At 38.3% G+C, this 25,340-nt stretch overlaps 1 protein-coding gene across 2 annotated transcripts; it reads left to right on the forward strand.

Moving 5' to 3' along the window:
* Window positions 1-9,908: 9,908 nt before the first annotated feature.
* Window positions 9,909-24,973, forward strand: LOC111153251 (reticulocalbin 2). 2 transcript variants are annotated; one of them, XM_022512158.1, is made up of 7 exons: window positions 9,909-10,230; window positions 10,630-10,735; window positions 13,457-13,653; window positions 18,784-18,897; window positions 22,660-22,756; window positions 23,629-23,771; window positions 24,137-24,973. In XM_022512158.1, the coding sequence occupies exons 1-7, from the start codon at window positions 10,087-10,089 to the stop codon at window positions 24,287-24,289; spliced, it is 954 nt and encodes a 317-aa protein (XP_022367866.1). In that variant the 5' UTR covers window positions 9,909-10,086; the 3' UTR covers window positions 24,290-24,973. The 2 variants fall into 2 exon arrangements, with proteins under 2 accessions (XP_022367866.1, XP_022367867.1); XM_022512159.1 differs by having other exon boundaries at window positions 23,632-23,771.
* Window positions 24,974-25,340: the final 367 nt, after the last annotated feature.

The following is a 25,340-nucleotide window of genomic DNA, read 5'->3' on the forward strand; positions in this document are numbered from 1 at the left end:
TTATTTATTTATTTGACAGAGATCACAAGTAGACAGAGAGGCAGGCAGAGAGAGAGAGGGAAGCAGGCTCCCTGCTGAGCAGAGAGCCCGACGCGGGACTCGATCCCAGGACCCTGAGATCATGACCTGAGCTGAAGGCAGCGGCCTAACCCACTGAGCCACCCAGGCGCCCCACATTATCTCCTCTTAATCAATCATCTCAGCAAGGACCATTTTTGACCTGTCTACTCAGTGACATGAAGATCTTCAGGCACCCATGTGGTAGTCTTAATTTCCAATTCAGGATAACCGGTATGTCCCCTGACAGAAGCATTTCTCTCATGCACACCAAGACCTCTAAATCAGCCAATCAAGAATCATAGGGATGGAAAACAAAAAATTTTTCTAGTTTGCATTATGTGTAAAACACACACTTCCCACTTCCACTTTGGAACCTGTAATTTTCTGTGGAAAAAATAAGACTATATCTTGGTTGCTGACTTAGAGCACACCTTGTAAAGTAGCACCTTAACCTTGGAAAATCTTCCTGCTAGCATTATCACTGAGTTTTCAATAGACATTTTATCTCCCTATAAGACCACTTGCTTCTGAGTGATGGAATAAATAAATGATAAGACCAATGAATCCCACAGACATCAGTTCCTTGCCTTAACTCTTTCATCATGAAGGGAGTTTGCCAGAAGCAATATTACATGGGATAACATGATAGTGTGTAAGATATTTAAGGGTTATGGATGGTTGTATGGTCTGAGGCATGGTGTGCAGGGATATTGAATGGTACCATCAGACAGCAATTATCCAAAGACTATCATATATCCCACTTCAATTATAGGCATCCTACTTCCCAATAAATGCCTTAATTTTCACATAAGAGAAAGGCTGTGTCAATAAGTGTCTAAATTCAACAATTGAAATTTAAACCTGGTTTTCAGCCATTTATAGTTGTAGGAAGCCAGCTGATGGTCTTCAGTTCACAGCTCCAGTCATAGTCATTGCCCAAAACAATTCATTGAAGGGTCATATAGGCTAGTGTGTTCTTTATATTTTTGATCATAGCTATTACCATAAAGATGAGATTTGGTTGAAGAAAAATGTGTACAAAACAAATGATGGATTTAGTACTAGGTATAAGAAAGCAATTTTTTTAAAAAAAACTAAATGATTGGAAATAATAATTTCTTGGTTTAATTTTTCTCCAACCAAGGGACGGTTCAAAATACCATATTTAAGTTCCTGAATACAGATAATAACTGTAGATCATCTGCATCAACTAGCTACCAATCCAATGCTTCTGATGTTTTCACCAGGTAATCATCCAGCTTGTGTTTGAAAATCTAAGAGCACAGGAAATTCAACCTAACCTGAGACCACCTTAATAGCTAAAAAGTTCTCTCTGTGGTAAATGAATTTCTTGTCACTGTAATTTACACCCTTGAAGCTAATTTCACATCTTGAAGTCTTTCATATTTCATTGTTAATGAAGTTTCTACAAACATACATAATCTTCCATATAGAAAGTGAGTCAAAGTCTATTAAAATGCCTTAGGAATATATAGTTATGTATGCCAAGATATGCTCTGATCCAATTTTAATGAGAATGATTTTTTTTATTAAAGTTGAAGTTGGGGAGCTGCTTCCTACAATAACTTAGGGTTATGTGGTCTTCCCAGATATTAAAAATCCATTGGATGAATGACTGCTTTCTTACTCTGGAGAAAGAATTGGGTACCTGTAGTTTATTTGGCAGAAATTTCAAGTAAGATTCCCTAGAAACAACCTGAGATGGGTATTTGTGTGTGATTTATTGGAACACAATCAAAAGAGACAGGGAGGGGAGAGAGGAAGGTAGGAGAGGCAAGAAATTATGCAAGAATGGGCTTTCAGGTGAAATCTAGTTTCAGCTTCATCCTGCAAGAAGCTGGGGAGTATAAAGAACACTGCAGGGCCTGTCTTGCCTTGAAGCAAGGGAGTAGAATTTTTGTACCTTTGCCCCAATCATTTGTTGGCCACAGTTCATGAAATGGGAGGTTGGTAGAACTCCCAGGAATCTCTAGCCCTAGAAGTTTCAAGCATACAAGAGAAATCTTCCAGAGAAAGTTCTAGGTATGGCCCATTACTCCAAATATCTATGGCAGCTGGTCAATGGACACAACAATCAAAGTGGAAGAAGGGAACTCAGAAGATCTAGGCAGAGCATCAAAAATGTCTGCCAAGGTCTACCTCTTGTACTGTTCTGACCCGTGTGCTTTACATATTGGGTTTACTCTATCCTGTCACGACTTCTCCAGGATTCTGGTCAATTACAATTTTTGGCAAAATGTCAGAAAGGAGGGTTTGTGAGATGAGCTACAGCCTCTGCTGCTGTGGCTGGACCCAAGGCCATCAGTGATATTCACCATCTCTCTCCTCTACCATCCAATCTAGATTCTCCTCATCCTCAGGTAGTGCTTCTGCTGGTGTAGGTGGTTTGTCTGGTGGGATGACTCAATCCACATCTTGGAGGAGCCTGAGCTCCTGATTATTATGCCCTTATCAACTATAGTTCCACTTATAGTTAAAACTGCCATGAGAGTACCAAGAGATTCGTTAGTGGATCATCCAAGTGCTGAATATTTCTTTAAAAAAATTATTTATTTATTTATTTATTGAGAGAGGGTGCGCAAGTGTGGGGAGGGGCAGAGGGCGAGAGAGAAAGAGATTCTCAAGCAGATTCCCCACTGAGCACAGAGCCTGATGCAGGACTCAATCTCATGACCCTGAGAGCATGACCTGAGGTGAAATCAAGAGTGAGATGCTTAACCAACTGAGCCACCCAGGCACCCTGCAAGTACTAAACATTTCTGCCTCTCCCCACTGTGCAGCAGCAGACTTGTTTCCTCATGATTATCCAAGTCAATTTCCTTCACAAGATGGTAACTCCTTTCTACTGACACAAAGAACCCAAAGAACCCTAAGTAGCAAGGTGCCAGTCATAGTGTTAAGTTCAATAGGACTCTTTGCTCCCTGGTAGAAGTATCCTCTTTCTGGAAGGCAGGATATATAGAACCATTGGACCTAAAGTTGGGGGGAGGGGACCAAATTCTTCCAATGGGTTTTAGAGATTGCTGATGACCGGGGCTGCTCCTACTTTCACTCTTTGGTTTTCAAACCAATGCATTATACTGCCTGGGAACATAGCACTATACAATGATTGCTGATTTGAGGGAAAAAATAAGATGGAGACTCATTCTCACAAAGTCATCACAGCCAGATGTTCATTCTTTACCAAGACACAGTAGCATACCTAGAGATGCTTTTTTGGTTAAAATAGAGTTTAACTCCATTTTCAAAGAAAATTCTCAGCTGCCATGGATGTCATGGCTTTATTGTAGAACCCAAGTAGACCGTGACTCTCCTTCTGGAACTTGCTATAGTAAAAATGTGGATAACAAATAAATATTGATTTGTGGAATAATAATAACATCTTACAGAACCTAACACCTGGAAAGAATTATAATACATGGCACCAATAGCAATAAGACATGTGGTGGGTAGTAAATGTAATTAAAGGATTCGAAGATCATTGCATTGTACCAAAGAAGTAAAAATTCCAATTTATATTGGAGAAATTTTTATAAATCAAAGATGTATGTTAAAATCTCTTCGATAACATTAAAGGAACAGTAAATCAGTGTATAACTAGTAAGATTATGAGAGAAAAAATGGTAAAAAGAAAATTAATTTTAAAAAGGCTGAAAAGGGAGAAAAAAGAATATAGAACATATCAGACTGGTAGAAAAGAAATAGTAAGATGATGGCTTTAAACCCAATCTGTCAGTCACTAGATCAAAAATAGAATAGGTAAGTTAGAAGTGAAATATTTTAAGAACTGAATGTAAATCTTCAACTATATGCCACTTTCAAGAAATACACCTTAAAGACATAGCAAAGCTAAAAGCAAATGAATGGGAAAATTACACCTGTAAACGATAATGAAAAGAACCCTGATGTAGTTACACTAACATCAGACAAGATAGTCTTTATGACAAAAGGTTTTACTAAAGGTAAAGATAACATTTCATAATGTCAAAATGTCAGTCTGCCAGAAAGATAAAAATCAGTAGTTTGTATGTCCTTAACAACATAGCCTCAAATATATACAACAAAAATTGACAAAACTTAAAGAAGTAGAGAAATAACCCGAGTAGGAGATTACGAAATGTATCTCTCAGTAACTGATAAAACAAGCAAACTATCAGTATAGATAAAAAAAAAGATTCGTACTATGCAATGAACAAATGTTACCTAAGTGATATACATAGAAAACTGTGATCAACAACTTCAAAATATAATTTTTTTCCCCCAGTGCACACTGTGTGGAAATCTTTAGGAAAAGACAATGGAAGTAGGAGTCCAAGATCTGGCCTCTGTAATAGAATAAATAACAGATATAATCATGTCTGTCCTTCCCTCTTGTGTTCCAATTCCACTCGCTTATTAAGCGCTGGGGGAAGGGGGCTGTTTAGCTAGAGCATGAAAGTTACCTTTAATTTTGGGTATTATGAGTAAAATGTAAGAGTAGAGACCAGGAGCCATATTTTGGAGGAGACTCAAAGGTCTGGTTTGTTATACTCGATTCCAAAATAGATTATACGGTCCTAGAGGTGAGATGGCTCTAGATGAGGCAGCATTTGTTGTGGGAGGGGAAAACGTGCAATTAGAAAGGGGAAAGATGAGGAAAAGCCTACCAGGCAAAAGTTCAATACACAAAATTGACACCAAGAAATTCCTGAGACAGAATGTTTTTAGCTTGTCCCCAGAACTTATATGACATTCTAGGCTATGTTCCTCTGCTTTCTTAAGCTATTTCATTGATAGTAGTAACTTCCTTCTTATCTCACTTTTGCATAAGGCATATCCGCTTCAAAAGTGTATATAACACATACAGAAAAACTCTGGAAAGTTAAACTCCAATGTTAATGACAGTTATCTAGAAGAATGGGATTTGTGATTTTTTTTCTTTTTGCTTATTTGTATACACTGACTTTCCTAAAATATGCAAGTAAGTATGGATTATATTTGTAATTCCTTTGTTTCTGCACTACATCACAGTACAAACCTTTTTTTTTTTTTTAACAGAAACCAACGTCAGAAGCCCACAGACCTTAGCTTGATTTTGAATCCAAAAAACTGAAACCCCAATCACGCACAAGTCCCGGAACACCATCTTGTGATGGAATTGTGATCATAGCAACCGAGTTTTCTGTTAGTTGGCATCTGAGAACACGTAAGGCTTGAAAGCATGGTATGACTATAAAGCAATCCTGAGTTTTCATCGTACTAACACCCAAAACTTATGCATTCAGGAATTTTTGTCTTTCAAAGAAGCCACTCTGCTCATATCAGTTTTGGAGTTTCTCTGACAAAATAGTCTTCAGAGCTGGTTGAGTAATGCCAAAAGAAAATCAATTTCATTATAATTCATAAAAACTCCTATTTAGTCCACAGTCTTACTCTTCTTTTTGCTCCTTGTCTCACTTCCTTCTTTAGCTAAGTTTTATCCCTCACTTCTTTGTACTCTTTATTTTTACTGCTACTGTGTTTGACTAAGACTTCAAGGACCTATTGTTGAAAACCTGGGGAAAAGAGTGTGGGAAAGGGTTCTGAGGCTTAATAAAGACTAAGACTTGGGGAGGAGGACTGGGAGGTGGCTGAACAGTTTGATTGTGAGGCCCAAAGGTAAGGTGACATTATAATTTATCACCCCATTCTGGAATACTTTTGAGAGTGAAAGGGGACGTGATTAACAATTATGCCAGGTCAACCAAGATATGCAGTTGCCCTGTGGATTTAGAGAGCAAGTCAGGGAAGGCATCTGACTAATATCTGTCCACTTGGGCCACCTTTAGGGCAGAAATGGGTGTAACTGGCCTGGGGCCATAAATGTGAATTGCCGGATATAGAGGATGACTCCTATTTGAGGATAGAGCTGTCACTACATTTGATCATTGATTCATGTTTAATTTAAGGAACCCTCATTCGGTAAGAAACAGTTACATTGAATTTCTTGGAATTACTTCTTGTAGGTTATTAAGATTTTATGACCACTTACACATTTATGGGTACTCCTTGGAAATCAAAATATTTTCTAGGTATTGTAACAGTCCCACCCCCCTGCCTATTTTTCTGTCACCATCTAGGACTCCATTATAACCCTGGGATTTTCACATCTCCTCTCCTCAAAAGATGAATGAAAGATTAAACAACCAACAAAATCCCTCTAATTGTGTGATCATTCAGTCTAAGTTGTTCCTTCAGTCACTGCCCTAGAGTCTGTTCCTTTGTCTTGTGTTTCCCAACTTTGGAAAAGCTACAAATTCATTGAGTTTGTTGGCTTTTCCACTACAGTTGTTTATTGTGCCAAATCTCCCTCATCCCCATGGGAATTGGCCTATAACAGAAGTGCCCACACCATATGTGTTAAGTATTGCTTCGTTCTTTAAGCTGCTGTTCATCATAACACACATTTTACCCAGCTCAAGAAGAAATCTGTAAAGTCCTTCTTTCAACAGTTTCCAAGCTAACTCTCCTATCTATGGTACATACTAAAAGAATGTCAGTACAGCAGAATTCATTCCACAAAAATTTACTGAGCTCCTCTTACTAGCAGGGGCACTAGTGAAATACAGGCGCAATCACACATTTCCTGACCTCAAGGCTCCCACCTTCTTGTAGTGGGTGTCAACAAACAGTCACAGTAGATTGTGCTAAATGCTGGAGCAGAGGAACATATGCACAGTGCTGGAACAATGATGAAACAGAGAGACCTAAGAGATCAAAAATTTTGGTTGCCAGGGAGTTAGGAAAGTCCTTCTTTAGGAAATGCTTGTGTTGGGTCTGAAAGGTTGAATAAGAATTTTCCAGGGGGAAAGAAAGAAAAACAAAAAATTTTGAGCCCTTTCTATGGTTCAGATATATAGATTATTTAATATTCTCCACACATAAAGCTTATCAGATGGTTTTTTTATTATTCCAGTTTTTACAGAGTCAAAAAAAAAAAAAAGACGAAGCCACTTGTTCAAGGTTACATAGTGAGTGAGCTATGGAGACTGAAGATTCAAATTCTGTACGTCTGATTCCAAGATTGCCTGTGTTCTTTCCATGGCACCATACTGCTTTCCAGCAGGGCAGAAGGGCATATGATTAGTAATTTTCGATGATGTCTGATGCCATCTATAGAAAGTTCAAGGACAAGCAAAACTTACCTAGGAGAAGAGAGGTCAGAATACTGACTATGTGTGGTGGAGATGATATCTAGAGAGCAGGAGGGGGATTTAGGGGGTGCTGGGCAGGTTTCACAGGTGTATATACATCTAAGCTGTACGTTGAGCTGTACACGTAAGATTTGTGCACTTTGTTGTCTGTTAATTATACCTCAAAATGTAAGTAATAACAAATTTGTTCTGTGCTTTTATAGGGCAAGAAAGCTGATCTCTGCATTCTCACAATGCCTTTTTTTGATTAATAGTCTGCTTATTTTAGATACTTATTTTTCCCCTGAGTAAAATGGATTAATTACACATAATGACAGACAGTGCATTAGTCTTGCCTCTCTTGAGCATGGGTCTCTATTATAATCTGCTTCCTAACAATCCTGACTGTCAAGATCATAAAACTATGGATTTTAAGAGACAAAGAGTTGCTTGGTGCCTGGGTGGCTCAGTTGATTAAGCAACTGCCTTCAGCTCAAGTCATGAGCCCAGGGTCCTGGGATTGAGCCCTGCGTCGGGCTCCATGCTCAATGGGGAGTCTGCTTCCCTCTGTCCCGCTCTCCTCGATTGTGTGCTCTCTCTCTCTTTCTGTCAGGTAAATGAATAAAATCTTTTTTAAAAAAGAGAAAGAGATGAAGAGTTGCTTAGAGGCTTCTATGGGGGCTGCCACAATGGATCTTTTTGAGACTCTGATGAAAGCAAAACTATACACCTCCTCTCCAGAAATGTACACATGCACAACATTTTGCATGAGATTCAGAGATTATCACACCATTTAGGACCCACTTAGCAGCCCTAGGATCTCAAATTCAGACCTTCTGAGCTAACCCAATTCTTTTCTTATAGAGTAACAAAATAGGCCCAAGGAAGGAAAGCAGCCTTTATAGGGACTGAGGGAAGAGAGAACCCGGCTTCTGGTGCTCAGATATTTATGCTGTTCACCTCACTACCTCTTCAGATATCATTAGAGTTCCTTTGCCCCTGGGGCACCTGGGTGGCTCAGTGGGTTAAGCCTCTGCCTTAGGTTCAGGTCATGATCTCAGGGTCCTGGGATTGAGCCCTACATCAGGCTCTCTGCTCAGCTGGGAGCCTGCTTCCTCCCCTTTCTCTTTGCCTGCCTCTCTGCCTACCCGTGATCTCTGTCTGTCAAATAAATAAATAAAATCTTTTAAAAAATAAATAAAATCTTAAAAAAAAAAAAAAAAAGATTTCCTTTGCCCCCAATCTTCCATGTGTGGAGACTTTGAGATGGGAAGAACTTCCATAATACCTTGTATCCTACCCTTACCCTTTAAACTGGAATCACATCAGAAGCTAGTCAAGGTTTACCTTGTACTATCTGGAGAACAGTAGGTAGACAGCTGGGTTGGGGACATTTATCTCTTTTTTCACAGACCGCCTCAAAACCCAGAACTGAAGTTAAAATGGCTCAGTGGTAAAAGTTTTTCCCTTTCTTTTCTTTTTTTGTTTTAGAGAAATCAACTCTAAGGCATAGTCTATATTTAGACTCTGAAACTTAAGACTTTATTCTGCATCGCTCTTTATAACACTTAAAAGATCCCATTTGAAATTACTCTGCTCTGTAAATCTTTCAATGGTCTCTGACCAAAAACAATAAATTTCCACCCTGACCCAGGAAATTTGTCTGATCTGTGCCCACTCAGTTTTTCAGTTTGGAACAGGATTCTTACTCTCAATCCAAATAGAAACTGTGAGAAGAGAAAGAGGACCCAGAAAGCCTTTTCTTCTGTGTGAAAAGGCTTGATCCTAAGTGGAGCAATCAATGAAAGAAAAGGGCTCAAGCTGCAGCCTACAAATTTCTTTGGGTTTAGTGCGCTCAGTATGAGGTACAGAAATGACATAGACCTGCAGATAAACATGGCATAGAGCCCACCAGTATACGGTTTCTACCCATAAAGGTTTTCCTAGGTACTTGGTAAGCTATTCCTTCTGTACAATCGTCTGCTTTTCTACCTGCATGGATGGATGCTCACATTTATTGAACACTTAACCATATGTCCGAGCTACTGTTCTGAAAGCATATTATTTAATGTAATCTTTACAACTCTTTAAGCTCATGTTATTACTATGCCCATTTTATAAATAAGCAAACAGGTTTTTCAAGGGCCAAGTAACTTGGCCAAGGTCATGAACTTGTAAGTCACAAAATTGAGCATCAGATAAAAATATCTGGCTTCAGTAGCTGGGTTTGTTCTTTCTGCTCTGGTGAAATAAGTAGGCATACACTGAAGACTGGGGAATGCATACTGTAGGTTGGTTCCTCAAGGCAAACATTTTTCTGGGTACCATATTTTTTGTCCACTCAAATCCGCAGCCTTTCTCACTGATGGAAGCCGGATGGACACATGGACCGGACAGGGACAGAAACAAGGCTGACGGGAAGAGACAGGGCGGGAATAAGGTGGGGGCGTGTTTTCTCAGGGGCCGAGGTAGGCGCCCGCGGGGGTCTCCCCTTCCGGCAGCCACCGCTGGCGCTGCGTAGCTGCTGTGCCCGCAGCCGACCGCCACATCGGCGCGGCCCGCCCCCAGCGCCGTGCGGCCCAATCAGTGGCGCGGCCTGGCACCCCGCCCCACCCCCGCCCCCTACCCGGGCGATATAGGCCTCGGCCTCTCCAGCCCCAGCCCCGCAGTTGTTGCTCGGGCTTCAAGCTGCAAGTCTGTGAGGAACGGGGGCCACCGCCCCCTTAGCGTCGCGTTCTCTCCTCCCCACGTACGCCGCGCCGCCCGTCCGCAGGCTCCCGCGGAGCGCAGCCGCGGGCCTGAGCCCCCGCCGGTCTCCTTCCTCGCCTCTCTGTGTCCGCGGCGGGCCGGAGCGATGCGGCTGGGCCCGAGGCCCGCGGCGCTGGGGCTGCTGCTGCTGTGCGCCGCGGCAGCCAGCGCCGGGGACGCCGAGGAGCTGCACTACCCGCAGGGCGAGCACCGCAGCGACTACGACCGTGAGGCGCTGCTGGGCGGCCAGGTGAGGTGCCCAGGCCCGGGGCTGGGAGGGCCGGGCCTCGCACCGCGGCTGCCGCGGCCTTTGTCCCGGGACAAAGAGGGGCGGCCAGGCCAGGCCTGGCCCGGGCGGCCTGACAATGGGGTCCGGGCGGGGCGTCGCTCACTGTCTGGGGGACCCCGAGGCCTCTACCTCCTAGGAAATAGCGCGGCCCGGGAGCCGGATCTCTTCCACCCTCCCTACACGGGCATGATCACTGAGGGTGTGTAGGAGGCAGGGGCCTTGGAGAGCAGGTGTGGGTCACCCCCAAATCCCTGGACAGAGAAGGCTTCTGGTAGCCTTTTTTTTTTTTTTTTTTTGGCCACCATTTTGCCCCACTGATAGTAATGCTTTACCCCTCTGTGTATCGCTTACTCCCCAAAGGAAGAAGTCGATGAATATGTTAAACTCTCCCCCGAAGAGCAACACAAAAGACTGAAGTCAATCATAAAGAAAATTGACTTGGACTCAGATGGCTTTCTCACGGAAAGTAAGGACGTCCTACACAATTAACAATGGAGAAGACCCTTTGTAGGAGATAGAAGCACAAACATTTAAGCAGGGCTGTTTGTTTCGTGTAGATTGCTCCTGTTGCAACAAATGTGAGGTGTACGGTGAGAAGGGGAAAGAAGGACATGTTGAGTAGGTTTTATATCTGGAAATCTTTAGATATAGGTCCCAAGTATAAATCAGGACTTTCTCCAGTAATACATAAACATCGTTGACTCAATCGATATGTGCAAGTCGTACGCTGAACAAACACCGTATCCCTTATAGGACTTTTATCAATGTCAAGAATATGCCAGAAACCGTCTTATGGCATTTTTTACATGATTTATTGCTGTTTTGATATATGTTTCATTAGGAATTTAAGAATTTCCATCTTTTTTATAAGTAGAAAAAGACCTGTTGCATATGAATTTATGATGATCACAAATTATTACAGCTGGTAGGGGTATTAGAATTATCTTATCCACCTCTCTTTGTAGAGCTGAAGATACAGAAGCCCAGAGGGATAAGTGCCTTTCTAAAATGAGTGGCAAAGCCAGGACTAGAATCCAGATTTCTTGCTCTTAATTCAGTTTTTAATATCCTTCATTTAAAAAAAAAAAAAAAAAGTCTGAGGGGCACCTGGCTGGCTCAGTTGGTGGAGCATGTGATTCTTGATCTCTGGGTCATGAGTACAAGCCCCAGGTTGGGTGTAGAGCTTACTTTAAAAAAAAAAAAAAAAAAAAAAAAAAAAAAAAAAAAATCTGAGGGCCCTTAGGTTCTCCAGTCAGAAATGAAATGCACAGAATATTAAAAGAATATTCAATTGCTTTGCAACTGTCTTTCCTCATTGCTTAATTCAAGTGGTGAACTCTATCAACTTTTCCAAGTTGATTTTCCAAAAAAATTCAGGAGATATTTTGCTATAACTCTTATTTAAATGTTGCTCACCATCCAAGGATTGAAGTTGCTGAAGAGAGAATTGCAAACTAATTGGTAAATTTAAGATGTGTTGTCAGTAAATTTGGTGCCCTTAGGAATATTAAGGTCTTGATTTCTCTGAATAAAAACAAGAGCTTTAGACTCTAGTTGTCCACTAAGAATAGGTCTATCTTTGGTTATGCTAGCAAGCACACAGAAAAAATTGATTTGGAGGACTGTGGTTCCTGTCTGTAAAGGCCTATATATATTCAAATATTTAATAGTAAACTTTAAAAATTTTTAAAGTTAAAAGGAACTTAGTTCAAATCTTCATTTTACATATAAGGAAACAAAAACTTGAGAGGGCAAACTTGCCCCTTATGACAGAGCTGAAGTGTGAACCCATGTTTCTGGCCCCTTTTGCGTTCTGTATTCTATTATGTGACGTAGATCTCTTTAAATAAACCAGAAGAAACCCTCATTGTACTTGAAGGACCCTTCAGAGAAGTTTGCTAATGTGTACTTTAAAGTACAGCATTGGACTCAGGTTCTTGAGAGAGAACAAAATTCAGTGGAAGGAGTTTGGGCTTTGGAGCCAAATATAGGTTTGAATTTGGAGTCTGCTACTTACTGGCTTTCAGTCCTCAGTTCCAAATGGCAATTTCTTGAACTGTAAAGTAGACTAGATTAGAAATGTAAATGGAAAGTGATAAAATTGTCTGATTTGAAGATTAGAGACAACATATGTGGAGGACCTGATATATAATAATTGTTCAGTACGTGGTTGCTATAGTACTTATAATTCTGCCTTAATTTAGAGTTTCTGGAGAGACAATGTCTTTACTTTTCTATTCACCTGACCTCCCCTAGACCAATAAAGGGGCACCACTCTTTAAACCAAATGGTGTATTACCTTTAAACCAAATGCTATACTCTTGCCATCCTTGCAAATATTCATGTTCTTTCCCTACCACCTTTTTTCTATAATGCAGTGTAGTAAATATCTCTGAATAGATTTTTTTTTTAAGTTGACCTGAATGTGGACATTAGAGGTTTAGAAACTTTCCCCCATGTCTTCAGGTACCAAGACAGCGAGCCAATTACAAAAAGGGCTTAAGTCATAATTGCTACCCATAACTTTTGTTAAAATTTCCTCCAGAAGTTTTAAGATGGTTGAAGGACATACACTGTAACAATGTTTCTCAAACTTCAGTCACTTGAATACATTTTCACAATTTAGGCCCTAGCTACTTACCATCTATTTTTTCCTTAATATGGTTTTGATTCAACTCAACATAAAATTTATTTTAAAGAGAAACTTTATATTACTTTCATAAGTGGAAAACACTTTTTTCTATTACATATTAGAATAAATAGGCCATTATTAACATATTTGTACTTCCTGAGAGATCTGTGATAGCTAGCAAACGTTATCTGCAATTTTGTGGATGATAACTTTTAAAAGTCAAGTACTGTTTCGGCCAGTTGGCAATTCATTTAGCAAATAAGTGACGGAGCCAGGTACTTTTTAGGTCTCTAGAGTACCTCAATGAACAAAACATACCTGAACTCTGTATTCAAGGAGCTTGCATTCTATTTGGATCACATATTGTTATATTCTTGGGCTCCAAACCACTCTCACACCTTCTATTCCTATAGATACAACAAGATAGATATCTATCCTATGGATACAACTGGGCTAACTCTCACTCAGTATTTGAAAACACTCAAGTGTTTTTTTTCCTTCGTAAATATCAAAATTACTTGTCAACATTCATTTGTGTCTGGGAAATTCTCACAGGCGAACTCAGTTCGTGGATTCAGATGTCTTTTAAACATTATGCTATGCAAGAAGCAAAACAACAGTTTGTTGAATATGATAAAAACAGTGATAATAGTGTGTCTTGGGATGAATACAACATTCAGATGTATGATCGTGTGATCGACTTTGATGAGAATGCTGCTTTGGATGATGCCGAAGAGGAGTCTTTTAGGCAGGTGAGTAGCTGTGCACAAGCGGTTCCTTTTGATCATATCAGTTCACTTTTCCTTCCTGCATGAATGAGCACAAGAGGGTCTGAGGTCATAGACTGGGATTGCCTTGTTCTCTGGGCAATCACTTGTTCCACTTCAGTGGTCGTTTTGATGATTTCCTTTCCAGCCAGATTTTGGCCTCTTATTCTGCACTACCTAAATTATCCTTGCATCTGTTTTTCTCAGTGGCGTCATTTGTCCTCATTTCGAGTTGCTTTTTGGTATATTTTGAATATGTATCTCGCTATTTTCATTTTTGTTATTTAATAGTTTTATATCATAGTTACGAAGACCGTAGAGACCCATTTGCATCTTTTAAACAGATAGTTTTATATAAAATAATGATTACAAATTTTTAATTGTAATAAAATGCACATAAAATTTAACCATTTTTAAGTGTGCAGTTCAGTAGTGTTAAGTACATTCACATTGTTATACAACCAATCTCCAGAACTCTTTTCATCTTGCAGAACTGAAATTCTAAACCCATTAAACAACAATTTCCCATTCCTTCTCCCCTAGGCCTCTCTGGCAACCACAATTCTACTTTCTATCTCTGAATTTGACTTCTTGGTACCTCATATAAGTGGAATCTTACATTTTTTGTCTTTTTGTGAGTAGCTTACTTAAGATACTGTTCTCATAATGTTGTAGTGTGTGTGAGAATTTCCTTTTTAAGACTGAGTAATATTCTATTGTGCATACATACCACATTTTGTTTATCCACCTACTGATGGATACTTGGGTTGCTTCAACTTTTTGGCTATTATGAATAATGCTGCTATGAACATGGGTGTACAAATACCTCTTTGAGACCTTGCTTTTAATTCTTTTGGGTATACATCCCAAAATGGAACATCTGGATCATATAATAATTCTATCTTTAATTTTTTAAGGAACTGTCATACGGTCTTCCACAGAGGCTGCACCATTTAATAATAACTCATTTTTGAAGATTTAGTATCACTATAGGTTTTGTTGATTCTCCTGGTTTAATTTGCCAAAATTAAAAGACGTCTTGTTCTAATGCTTCTTAAACAGAGGTGAGGAATTTAGGAATTAATAAGAACTTTTAGTGATATGTAGGAACTTTTAAAGACAAAGGACTATAAGCTTAAGAAATTGCTATTTCCATACTTCTATATTTCAAGGGTAATTATAAAGACTTTTTAAATTTAAATTCAGATTTTATTTTATTAGAGAGAGCACGAGAGAGCATGTGGGGAGAGGGAGGCAGAGGGACAAGCAGACTCCCCCTTGAGAGCAGAGCCTGACTCAGGGCTCGACTCCAGGACCCTGAGATCATGACCTGAGCTGAAATCAAGATTAGATGCTTACCTGACTGAGCTACCCAGGCACCCCATTATAATAAGGACTTTCTGAATAGATACATTTTTATATGTGGAAAAAACAAAACCAAACACCTTGTTGCAAACTGTCATTCCCAAAATATTAGTCAAGCTTGGAAAACATTGAGCTTCTTCTATTCCTTAACTTACCCATTGTAGTATCTACCTTTTAGTTTTTGTTGTGGCCATATTTATCATTATACAGGCTGTTTATTTTAGAATCATGTTGGCCACTTGATCTCTATAGGCCATCACTAACACAAAGCAGATTGCTTTTTTTGCTAATGATCATGCATCTGCCACCATGTAGAGCTTAAGGGCTTCAGCCTTGGAGCCAGTCTGCACAGCTTCACATCCAGCTGTATAACTTAAGAGTTGTGTAGCTGTGGGTAAGTTATTAAACTTCCTTATGTCTCAGTTTCCTCATATCAAAAAATGAGGATAACAATAGTATAGAGGAATAGTAATATATTTATTATACTATACTATGAAATATCCTGTTGTAGCGGTTGGGCTGGTAAACAGTTGTGTGTTGATTGAAGAGCATATTGTTGAAGAAAGCATGTGCGATCCACCTAAGTTTACATTTAATATTTAATATATGATTAGCTTTTTAAAATTTTTATAGCATTGGTTAACTATATCAGCTTTAGGTTAGTTAAGATTCCTTTTCACTTTCTTTCCTCCTTATTTGGGTTTTCATCTTACAGCAGACTGAAGAGAGTAGAAATCAGTCTTTTTACTACTTGGTGCTAAAAAAGAAACAAATAATAATGAGATTTGGGATTTGTCTGTCTAGAGATATCCTGTAGGAATTAATCTTAAAAGCATTATTCAAGTTCTGAGACTTTTCTAAAACCAAACCATGGTATGGTATTATAACTTCCCTGCTAGGTAACAAGAGAGACATTAAATACAGTATTTTAAAATCTTTCTAGAATCAGATTATAATTGTGTCCTTTTTTTCTTTTGGCACTCCAAAGACTTAATGACTATCCCATCAAAACATGAGAAATGAGTGTGTGTGTTTTCTTGAGTTTCTTTATTCTTGGGAGGGTGATTAGTAACAGATGGTGGCGTTGAGAAGAAAATCTTCACTTTGAAGAGATACAGGACTCATTAATATAAATGACTTATGAACAGTTTTTGTTTTTAAAAAAAATGTCTGGTTCTAATACTGTGTTCACCACCCAGGTACTCAGTACATGTTGATTATAAGACTGTACGTTTTAAGAATGAATTAGTTAGATCTTAATAGTGCTAGGGAGTTGATGGATCCCTAAAATGAACACTTCTCCATGGTAGTCCTATTGGTAATTCTCCAACAGCCCATCTCTACATGCTTAAGATTCTCTCTCTCCCTCTCCTTCTGCTTCTCCCTCCTCATACTCTCAAATAAATAAATATTAAATCAACAAATAATAAATATTAAACAAACAGCAATTTGATGCTTGAATTTTCTTATTTTTATTAAGCTTCCATGTAGAGAATAGAGAATAAAGTTTCCATGTAGAGAACCTGTAGTAGAGATCCTCTTGTGCAATGAAGTTCCTGAAAAAGCATTTCTTTATGTAATGATGAACAATTATAGTCAGCACTTTTAAGCAGGATAATTAAAGTTTGGGGACCTACCTGGCAAAAGTTCAGTTGTTCTAACTCCCAAAGCCAGATGCTGAATGTGCATGTACAAGCAATATTTATTTAAGTAAGGTACAACCTAGCATGTGGCTAATCAGAATTTTTAAGACCTAGAATTTGTTGTGGCATCATCTGTTTCCTCATGTAAAACCATTAGTCTACCAAAAGATGGCAGTTTTGTGCTTCTCAAGTTTCTATTGATATATAAAAATAAATGATTAGGTCATTTCCTCCTTTTTACTACTGTATGTAGCACTTTCTACTCTCCACTAGAACACAGTATTTTTACACAGAAGGAAAAAAAAGTGTGGAACCGACAGCTTTTTTTGTTGTTATCTTTGCCATTTTGGAAAAACAGTCTTTCTGTGTATTCGCTTCTTTAATTTGAATTGCTCTTTAATTGTTTTCTTCAAATGACCATGAATAAAACTGCTTCTTAAAGTCTCATTATTTAATTTTATTTTAAAAATTTGAGAAATGTGAACCAGAAAACTACATTCCTTAATTTTTTTAAACAACAATCTGAGCTTGCTGAAAGAGATCCTTTCTTTCCATAGGCAAATTTGGCCAAATTCAGCTCCTGCTGCTGAAACATGGACCTTTTTGCTCCAAACTGAAGGGTTCTTTCATAAGGAAATCTAAGCACTTAGTATTTTGAATAGTGGTTTATTCAAAAAGAATTTGATTGACTCAACAAAGTATCTTAAATTCTTGTTTGTATGCTTCTCCCCTTGTTAAACCCCTAAACATCAAGTATAAATTATTTGGTCTAGTTATTTGAAATTAAGAAACGTTAAGTTAAAAGCAGCTATTGGAAACAAGTTTGTTGTTTTTCTGTCATGATTTGTTAAGTATAACTGGCTAATGGAAACTGGATGGTTTAAAAGATGAATTCTGTGGGGGAAGACGTGAGCCTCTCCGCCATAAATCGGTCATTGTAAAAGTAGTGTTCAGTAAATGACCGCCACCCAACCTCTATTCTAGAAAACTGAAAAGAGTATTTCTTTTTTCAACAGTGAGACACATAAATTAAAAGCTCCTAAAATATTTGAAACTGTGTTTTTTAAAATGTGCTATTTAGTACATATAGTTTATAGAAAGGAGAGTTTTTTCCCCAGAAATGCTCAAAATGGAATTTATTCAGGATTAGCAATATAGCACTATTGGCTTCCAAGGCTCTTGATTACAGAATTAACTTTGAGAAATGCATTAAAAGCAGCCTTGTCCCTAATAGCTGCTACTTGATTTACTACTTAAGCATACTTAACAAAAAGAGAAAAAGGAAGATGGGTGTGAGAAAATAGAAAAGTGTGTTTACTTAACCTCAAAATAGGTCCACTTCAGTTTTTGATGTTTATGCCTGAACATACATAATTATTAGCACTATAAAGTGACTACCAAGAATAGACTTCCAAATATAACATACATATATCAAAAGTGTTCTCATAGGAGGTCTGTTTTCTGAAACCTACTAACATTTTTACAAAGTCATTCCAAGGACCAGAAACAATTTGAAAATGGCATATCAAGAATTAACACATAGTCTGAATTTATTGTTTTTTTGGGCATTCAAAACAGCTGAGATTGTTAAAGAAGAGAGTGTACAATACTATAGAAGAACAGGGAGAATCCTAGTCCAACTTGTTTTGCTGTATTTCTGACATACCTCTCAATAAATCATTTAATTTCCATTTTCAATCATGTAACATGTAATTTGTGACATATTACATTTTTTAAATAATCAGGTTTACTAATTTGATAAGGGCCCTCATCCCAGTTGCTTTATAGAGATTTTAACCCTGATTTTATAGTTGAGGAAACCAGAGAGGTTAAGCAGTTTGCCTTAAGTTAGGCAAAATGCCCTTACCACAGCTGGTAAGTGGCATTGCTGGAATTCAGATCTGTGTCTCTGACTCTGCAGTCTATGTATATTGCTTCTCATAAATATGTGTGATTTTTCTAACGTACCTTCAAGGGGATAATGTGAAGATAAGATAATGTATGAGAATGTACTTTAGATTTCACATAGTATGTAATTTTCAAAGTATGTATAATGATGTTTCCATGTGGATGAGACCTTAATCATGTTCAATATTTAATTTTCAAGCTTCATTTAAAGGACAAGAAGCGATTTGAGAAAGCAAACCAAGATTCAAGTCCTGGTTTGAATCTTGAAGAATTTATTGCTTTTGAGCATCCTGAAGAAGTTGATTATATGACGGTAAGGAAGAAACATTTTGAGAGAATTCATGGGGTGCCTGGGTGGCTCAGTGGGTTAAGCCTCTGCCTTCAGCTCAGGTCATGATCTCAGAGTCCTGGGATTGAGCCCCGCATCGCATCGGGCTCTCTGCTCAGTGGGGAGCCTGCTCCCCCCGCCCCGCCCCATCTTTCTGACTACTTGTGATCTCTGTCAAATAAATAAATAAACAAATTTTTTAAAAAAGAGAATTCTTGGGTGACCAAAACTTTAAAACCTGCTTTTTTCCTAAGTCATTAAGATGAATTGTAGGGGGCAACCGGAATTTTAAGAGACAGCAAGATCCAAAGTTCTCCTCACTTCAGATAGGGGTGGGAAAGGGTTACTGGTGGTGGGAAGAGGGGTGCTGATGAAGAGGGAAGGTAAATCTTCCTGGCTGTTTCCTCCCGCATAGCCACATTACCTTTATTGCCTGCCTTTTTGTAGCTTTTAGAATTTTCTCTGTTTTCCAATATCAGTAACATCAGTACTTCCTATTTAGTTTGTATCACCTCTGAAAACTTTGGTTCTGGGAAGGCTTATCACCTTTGGATCCCCTTTCATGGGGTTTTGGGGGGTGGGGTAGCTCCTACTGACTAATGTGTTTACAGCAAGAGGCCTAGTGAGTCCCCTCATCCCTTTAGTACTTGAAAGAAGTACCAGTTCTTCAGAATTTTTGTTGAACTCTAGTTTTAACTCCACAAACATTGATTGAGTCCCTACTATAACTTGGCAAGCTTCTTGAGAGGAGAAACTGTCATATTGGAGAGTAAAGACTAGTATAACAAATAGCTTTGTAGGAAATAGACTAAACATTTATATTAAGGCTTATTGTCTAGCCTCAGCCTCTAGCTGTGTGGCTTGGTTCTTTGGATATTTCAGGGAGGGAAGATGTAGCTTTATGTTAAATGGGTCATGGTTAGAAGCTGCCACCTTGAATAACAAGGCTGTAGAGAACATTTTTCTCCATAACTTAGTGGCAAGACAAGACTGTTGCCACCACTTGTGCCATTGAGGCTTCTGATTTCTCCCTTGGAACAAAACATACAACCTAAATTTAGAACAATGCTGGGCACAATTTGTTTAACTGCCAAAGTTAAGTTGAGACAAGCTAATTGAACTCTACCTAGCGTGGCAGGCAGAGCATGCTGGATATTGATTCTCAGGGGAATTAAGGAATGCTTGAAGACTGGGGAGGGGAATGACCGATGAAAGCATTAAAATAATTTGGGCAAAATGTGCTGCGGCCCCAGAGTATGATGTGGCAATGGAATGAAATGGACATGAACAACCTTTTGAAGAAAGCGCAAGCAGGAATGCTGACTGACTAAATAAGTATGAAAAGAGAAAGGAAGAGTCAGAGATGCTGAGGTTTTGAGATTGTGTAAAGTGATGAAAATGGTAGTACCTTTGACAGAATGCGGTGTGTCAGGGTGGGAAAGGGTGTTTGATTGTGCTGAGTTGGAGTTGATTGCAGCACATAAGAGGTGTGACCATGAAGTGTCTAGTTCAGAGCACCTTCATTAATTCTTATTTACCTTAATTTGTTCTGCTGTATCACTTTTTCCATTTAAGGATATATTTGATGAAGGGAAAGGAAGGGTGCAAGATCAATGAGGTGATTTTGATTTGGATTAAAAGTTAGAATTTAGAGATACTTTCATTCATGTAGTTTATTTTAATTTATGTAATTTATTTTATATTATAAATTACATATAAATACAAGTATATACAAATATATAAATATATAAATTTATTTAATTTATGTAATTATGTCATGTAATTTATTTTAACTATGGCAACATTATTGAAATAAGTCTGTTGTTTCCCAAGAGGATTACTTGAATGGAGAAATAGTCATTGTAATCAGTGATTCTTAACTTATCTTGGATCGCAGACGCCTTTAAAAATAAGGAGCAATCGGGGTGCCTGAGTGGCTCAGTAGGTTAAGCATCTGACTCCTGATTTCGGCTCAGGTCATTATCTTAGGGTTGTGAGATAGAGGACAGCATCCAGCTTGCTTAAGATTCTCCGTCTCTACCTCCCCCTACACCTCTCCCTCCTTGAAGTTCATTCACATGTGTGTGCGCACACTTGTTCTCTCTATCTTTCTCTCTCTCACAAAAATAATAAACAAAAATAAGCAATCTATGGACTCTGTCCCAGAAAAATCACATATGCTTATATACACAAAATATGGGATTATAATTTCAGAAGAGTCTCAGATTCTCTAAAAGTAATCTTTGGATATCTGGTTAAGATTCCCTGATTTCTATATATAAAACTTGTAACATTTGATTTCTTAAAAACTAACAATTTGTATTTAAGTGTTATTTCATACAGATAAAAAGGAAGCCCTTGGGTTTGGCTAGAATTGGAGACTTTTGAGAGTGTATTTTCATTATAGTTGTGATGCTAGAATCCAGGTTTGAAAGGTATTTGGGTGACAACAGGTAGTGAGGAAATGAGAATAGTAAGTGTAACCTATAAGAGACCTGTCATGGAAGAAGAGAAACCAGGATGGTAATTAAAGAGTTCAGGGGACTTGAATGTATTTAAAGGCATAGAAGAAGGAGCTAACAGAAGCGAGTAGAGCCTTAGGAGAGGCCACAGTTAGGAGTGAAAAGAAAGCACTCAAGAAGTAAGAAAGGGTGGGAAATCAAGTAAGACCCTTGAGGGCTTCACCCTAGAGAAGGGGGAAAGATAACTTTAACTCCTGAGGTTGAAGAGAAGGAGGAGAGGAATAGGCATAAAAATATAGGTAATTAAAGGAGAGAATGCAATGCTGGTAAACAGGAATTTCAGAAGCCTTATACCTTGTTTGGAAAAATGGATACATCTTTGCCAAGAGAGGTATTTGGAGAGTGTTTTGGTAAGACTCAAAGTGGAGTTTCCAAAAAACAGCTTTAGAGTATGTGTTAGGGAAACTGAGGCAGAGACAGACTTCCAAACTGCAGTGAGAGCCCACTGAAATGGGAAAAAATTAATTTTAAGGGTTAGGTGTGTATTTCTCTTTTTCTTTTAGACTTTATGATTCTGGAATAAAGGAGAACGTAATATGGGTCTGCTGTGGAGGGTAGAGACTGGCAAAGTAAGAAAAGGTAGAAGATATAGGGAGGTAATAAGGAAAGAACTGAAATAGCTGGCCGTTAAACAGGTCATCTTGGGTCCAGTGTAACTAGAAATCGTAAATCTTTGGGTTAGAGAGGATTGGTTGATAAGCCATGATAGAATGAGGAACAGATTTGGGGCAGTTTGGGGTGGATGGGGTAGATTTGGTTGAAGAGGAAGCAAGGAGGTATAGGTTTATGGGGGACTGGCACCTTTGATTTAGATCTGGAGGCAGAACAATAGTTCTGTGCAAAGGGATCTGAGATAAGGGTTCTTTTAGGGCTGTTAATGGAGTGGAGGGAAAGTGAAGTTAAGGAAGACCAGGGTAGTAAGAGGTGTCCTTCTGCCGAAGGGAGGGGAACATGCAGAAATTTAGAGTTTGAGATTAGTGCCCAGGTTGTTTAGGAGGGCAAAGTGGAGTTCGTGATAGCAGAAGCTTAAAGATGTTGAATTCAAAGCTACTCAGTACTTCCAATTTTATTCCTGCCTCTAAATTCCACTGTTTAGAAAGGTTGTCTTGCAAGAATGGACAACAAAAATGAGTATTCCTAAGGAAGTTCTATACTGGAATAGATGGTGGTGGGAAAAATTTGTGACTTAATTGTTTTATTTTGGTTTTTTATGAACATGCAATAGGAATTTGTCATTCAAGAGGCTTTGGAAGAACATGACAAAAATGGTGATGGATTTGTTAGTTTGGAAGAATTTCTTGGTGACTACAGGCGGGATCCAAGTAAGTACTCTGGGTGTGTGGAAGGAGGGGGGAAAAGCCTGGAATTAAAGAAGAAATGATTTGAGAGACAGTGTTGCTCACTGAGAGCTGTGTTTGACAGGAAAATGGAACAAGAAGGGGTATGCATGATTTCTGCTTGTTCTGCTAAGTTAAATGTAATACAAATGAAACAGAAGGACTCCCAGCTTACGTGAGAATGCTGTTTCACTCACTCTTAGTTCCATGTCAGGATTCAAAGATTTTTCTTCCTTTTTGAACAAGTATAATGTAATTCTCAATTCAAATGGGTGAGGAAGTAAAGGTTGATATTTTTAAACAAAATCCTGTACCTTTGCATGTAGATCTTGAAAGAAACAAAATATTACAAATACTGGTGTAGAAGGTGTCTCACTGAGTGTTTAAAATTTGAGGATTTTGCATATGCAGCTTTTTCTGTTCACAGCTGTCTTTTCAGAATTGTTGCTTAAAAACATCACTTACTGTGATTTTCACTTTAAAATTAAACATGATATTACTTTATAAGCCCACATAGGAAACTTTATATAATCACACAATGTACATAAAAACATTACCCAGCTCAACTGTGGGGGAAAAAAACTAGATACCAGAACAAGTAGCAGCAGTTAACAGACTTACTGGTTTGTGATAATACACATGGATTTAGAAACTCTGAGCTGTTTAGACTTAAGTGTCACTTTTGAAAATTATATAGTGTGTATTTATGTCAGGCTTTTTAGATAAGTAAATCTGTTTTGTCAGGCTTCCTTTATAGTGAGGTTTGAGTTCATTTCCTTTATTCTAGGGATGTACTTCTCATTGGCTACATGTTACATTCTTGTGTATGTATAGTGTGTTTTATTTTTGCCATTAAGCAGCAAATGAAGATCCAGAGTGGATACTGGTTGAGAAAGATAGATTCCTGAATGATTATGACAAAGATACTGACGGCAGGCTTGATCCCCAAGAGCTGTTGTCTTGGGTAGTACCCAATAACCAGGGCATTGCTCAAGAGGAGGTGAGTGTCACAAAAGGACTTTATATCCCCTTCTTTCTCCCCCAAGTTAGGTGCTACTGGTAGGAAAGAAAGTGCAAAGACTGAAGCCGAAGAAGGAAGGAACAGAGTTGTTTATTTGTTAATTTGGCTTCACCTTGAGATATCCTAAATAGGATTTGAGTGGGGAGGAGGCAGAGCCTAGCAGAAATTAAGAAAAAGGATAATGAGAAAAGCTATAGACAGCCCTGGTTATAAAATGTAATATTTTGAGATACTCAGACAGTAGTGAGTACTTGGCATACCTAAATGTTGACAAATCAGATCACATTGAAACGTGAACATCTTGCTGAAAATACTTATTATACTTGATTTGTTTTGTTTTAAAGGCTCTTCACCTAATTGATGAAATGGATTTGAATAGTGACAGAAAGCTCTCGGAAGCGGAGATTCTGGAGAACCAGGACTTGTTTCTTACCAGTGAAGCTACAGATTATGGCAGACAGCTTCATGATGAATATTTCTATCATGATGAGCTTTAATCCCTGGGTAGATCTGAATAGAATACTGTCTTCTTTTATAATTTGTTACCAGCTTTACTTTTGTGATAAAATATTGATATTCTATTTTACACTCAAGTCTTACCACAGTCAAAATTATCTTAAATGTAGATTGTAATTTTGGCCTTTTAGAAGAAAAATGAAACAAAACCTGGTATTTATTTCAAAATGTATTGAAAAAATAAAACAATATTGTGCCATATGACAACAAAGTCTTTCCTAAATATTCCATCTGTTTAGTACTGTATTGTGGGATATTTGAGTTCTATATCCATACTTGAAAAAATGGAGGATTTTAGAGATGCCTGAACAATATTATTTAAATAGTATGTGACTGAGCTATCAGTTTTTCTTTTCTTTTAAGTAGATTTAACTTGGGAACTGACAAAAAGGACATTGTTTTTAGATTTAGCATTTTGTTTTAAAACCTTTAAAGGAACCTTAGAAGGACTTATACCTCACATTTTAATGTTGAGAAGTTCTGCTTACTTTTAAAATGGTTTCTATAAAGGGTTTTATTGTATGAAATAGAACTTTATATTTTTGCATATGTATAGATAGTAATTATATTTAATGTGTAACGATAGCATTATGGTGTGTGGAATTTGACATTGTCCAGAACTCTTCATTTTTGACTGATTAAAAATGAAATGTCCTATCTTTCTATATGTTTGTTTGTTTTTCTTTCATCTCCCAGATAGACCTAGAATTTAGAATAGGTTTTGTTGAATTATACATCGTCTTACGTTATCCATTCCTATATTTGTGTAGTGAGTGCTCTCCAACCTTGAATTATTCTTGATGTATATTGTTATTGTGTTTTTTCCTTTTCGATAAGAGAATCATGTTACAATTGCATGTATACCTGACATATTTCAGTTGCTGTGTAACAAATGTGGTCTTGCTGTTTGATGCTAGAAATAATCATAAGAATTACACAGGTCAGCGCACCTGGGTGGCTTAGTCAGTTGAGCGTCTGCCTTTGGCTCAGGTCATGATCGCAGGGTCCTGGGTTCAAGCCCCAGGTCAGGCT

The sequence above is a fragment of the Enhydra lutris genome, unplaced genomic scaffold (genome assembly GCF_002288905.1).
Source record: "Enhydra lutris kenyoni isolate GAN:26980312 unplaced genomic scaffold, ASM228890v2 scaffoldscaffold31, whole genome shotgun sequence".
Classification (NCBI taxonomy): domain Eukaryota; kingdom Metazoa; phylum Chordata; class Mammalia; order Carnivora; family Mustelidae; genus Enhydra; species Enhydra lutris.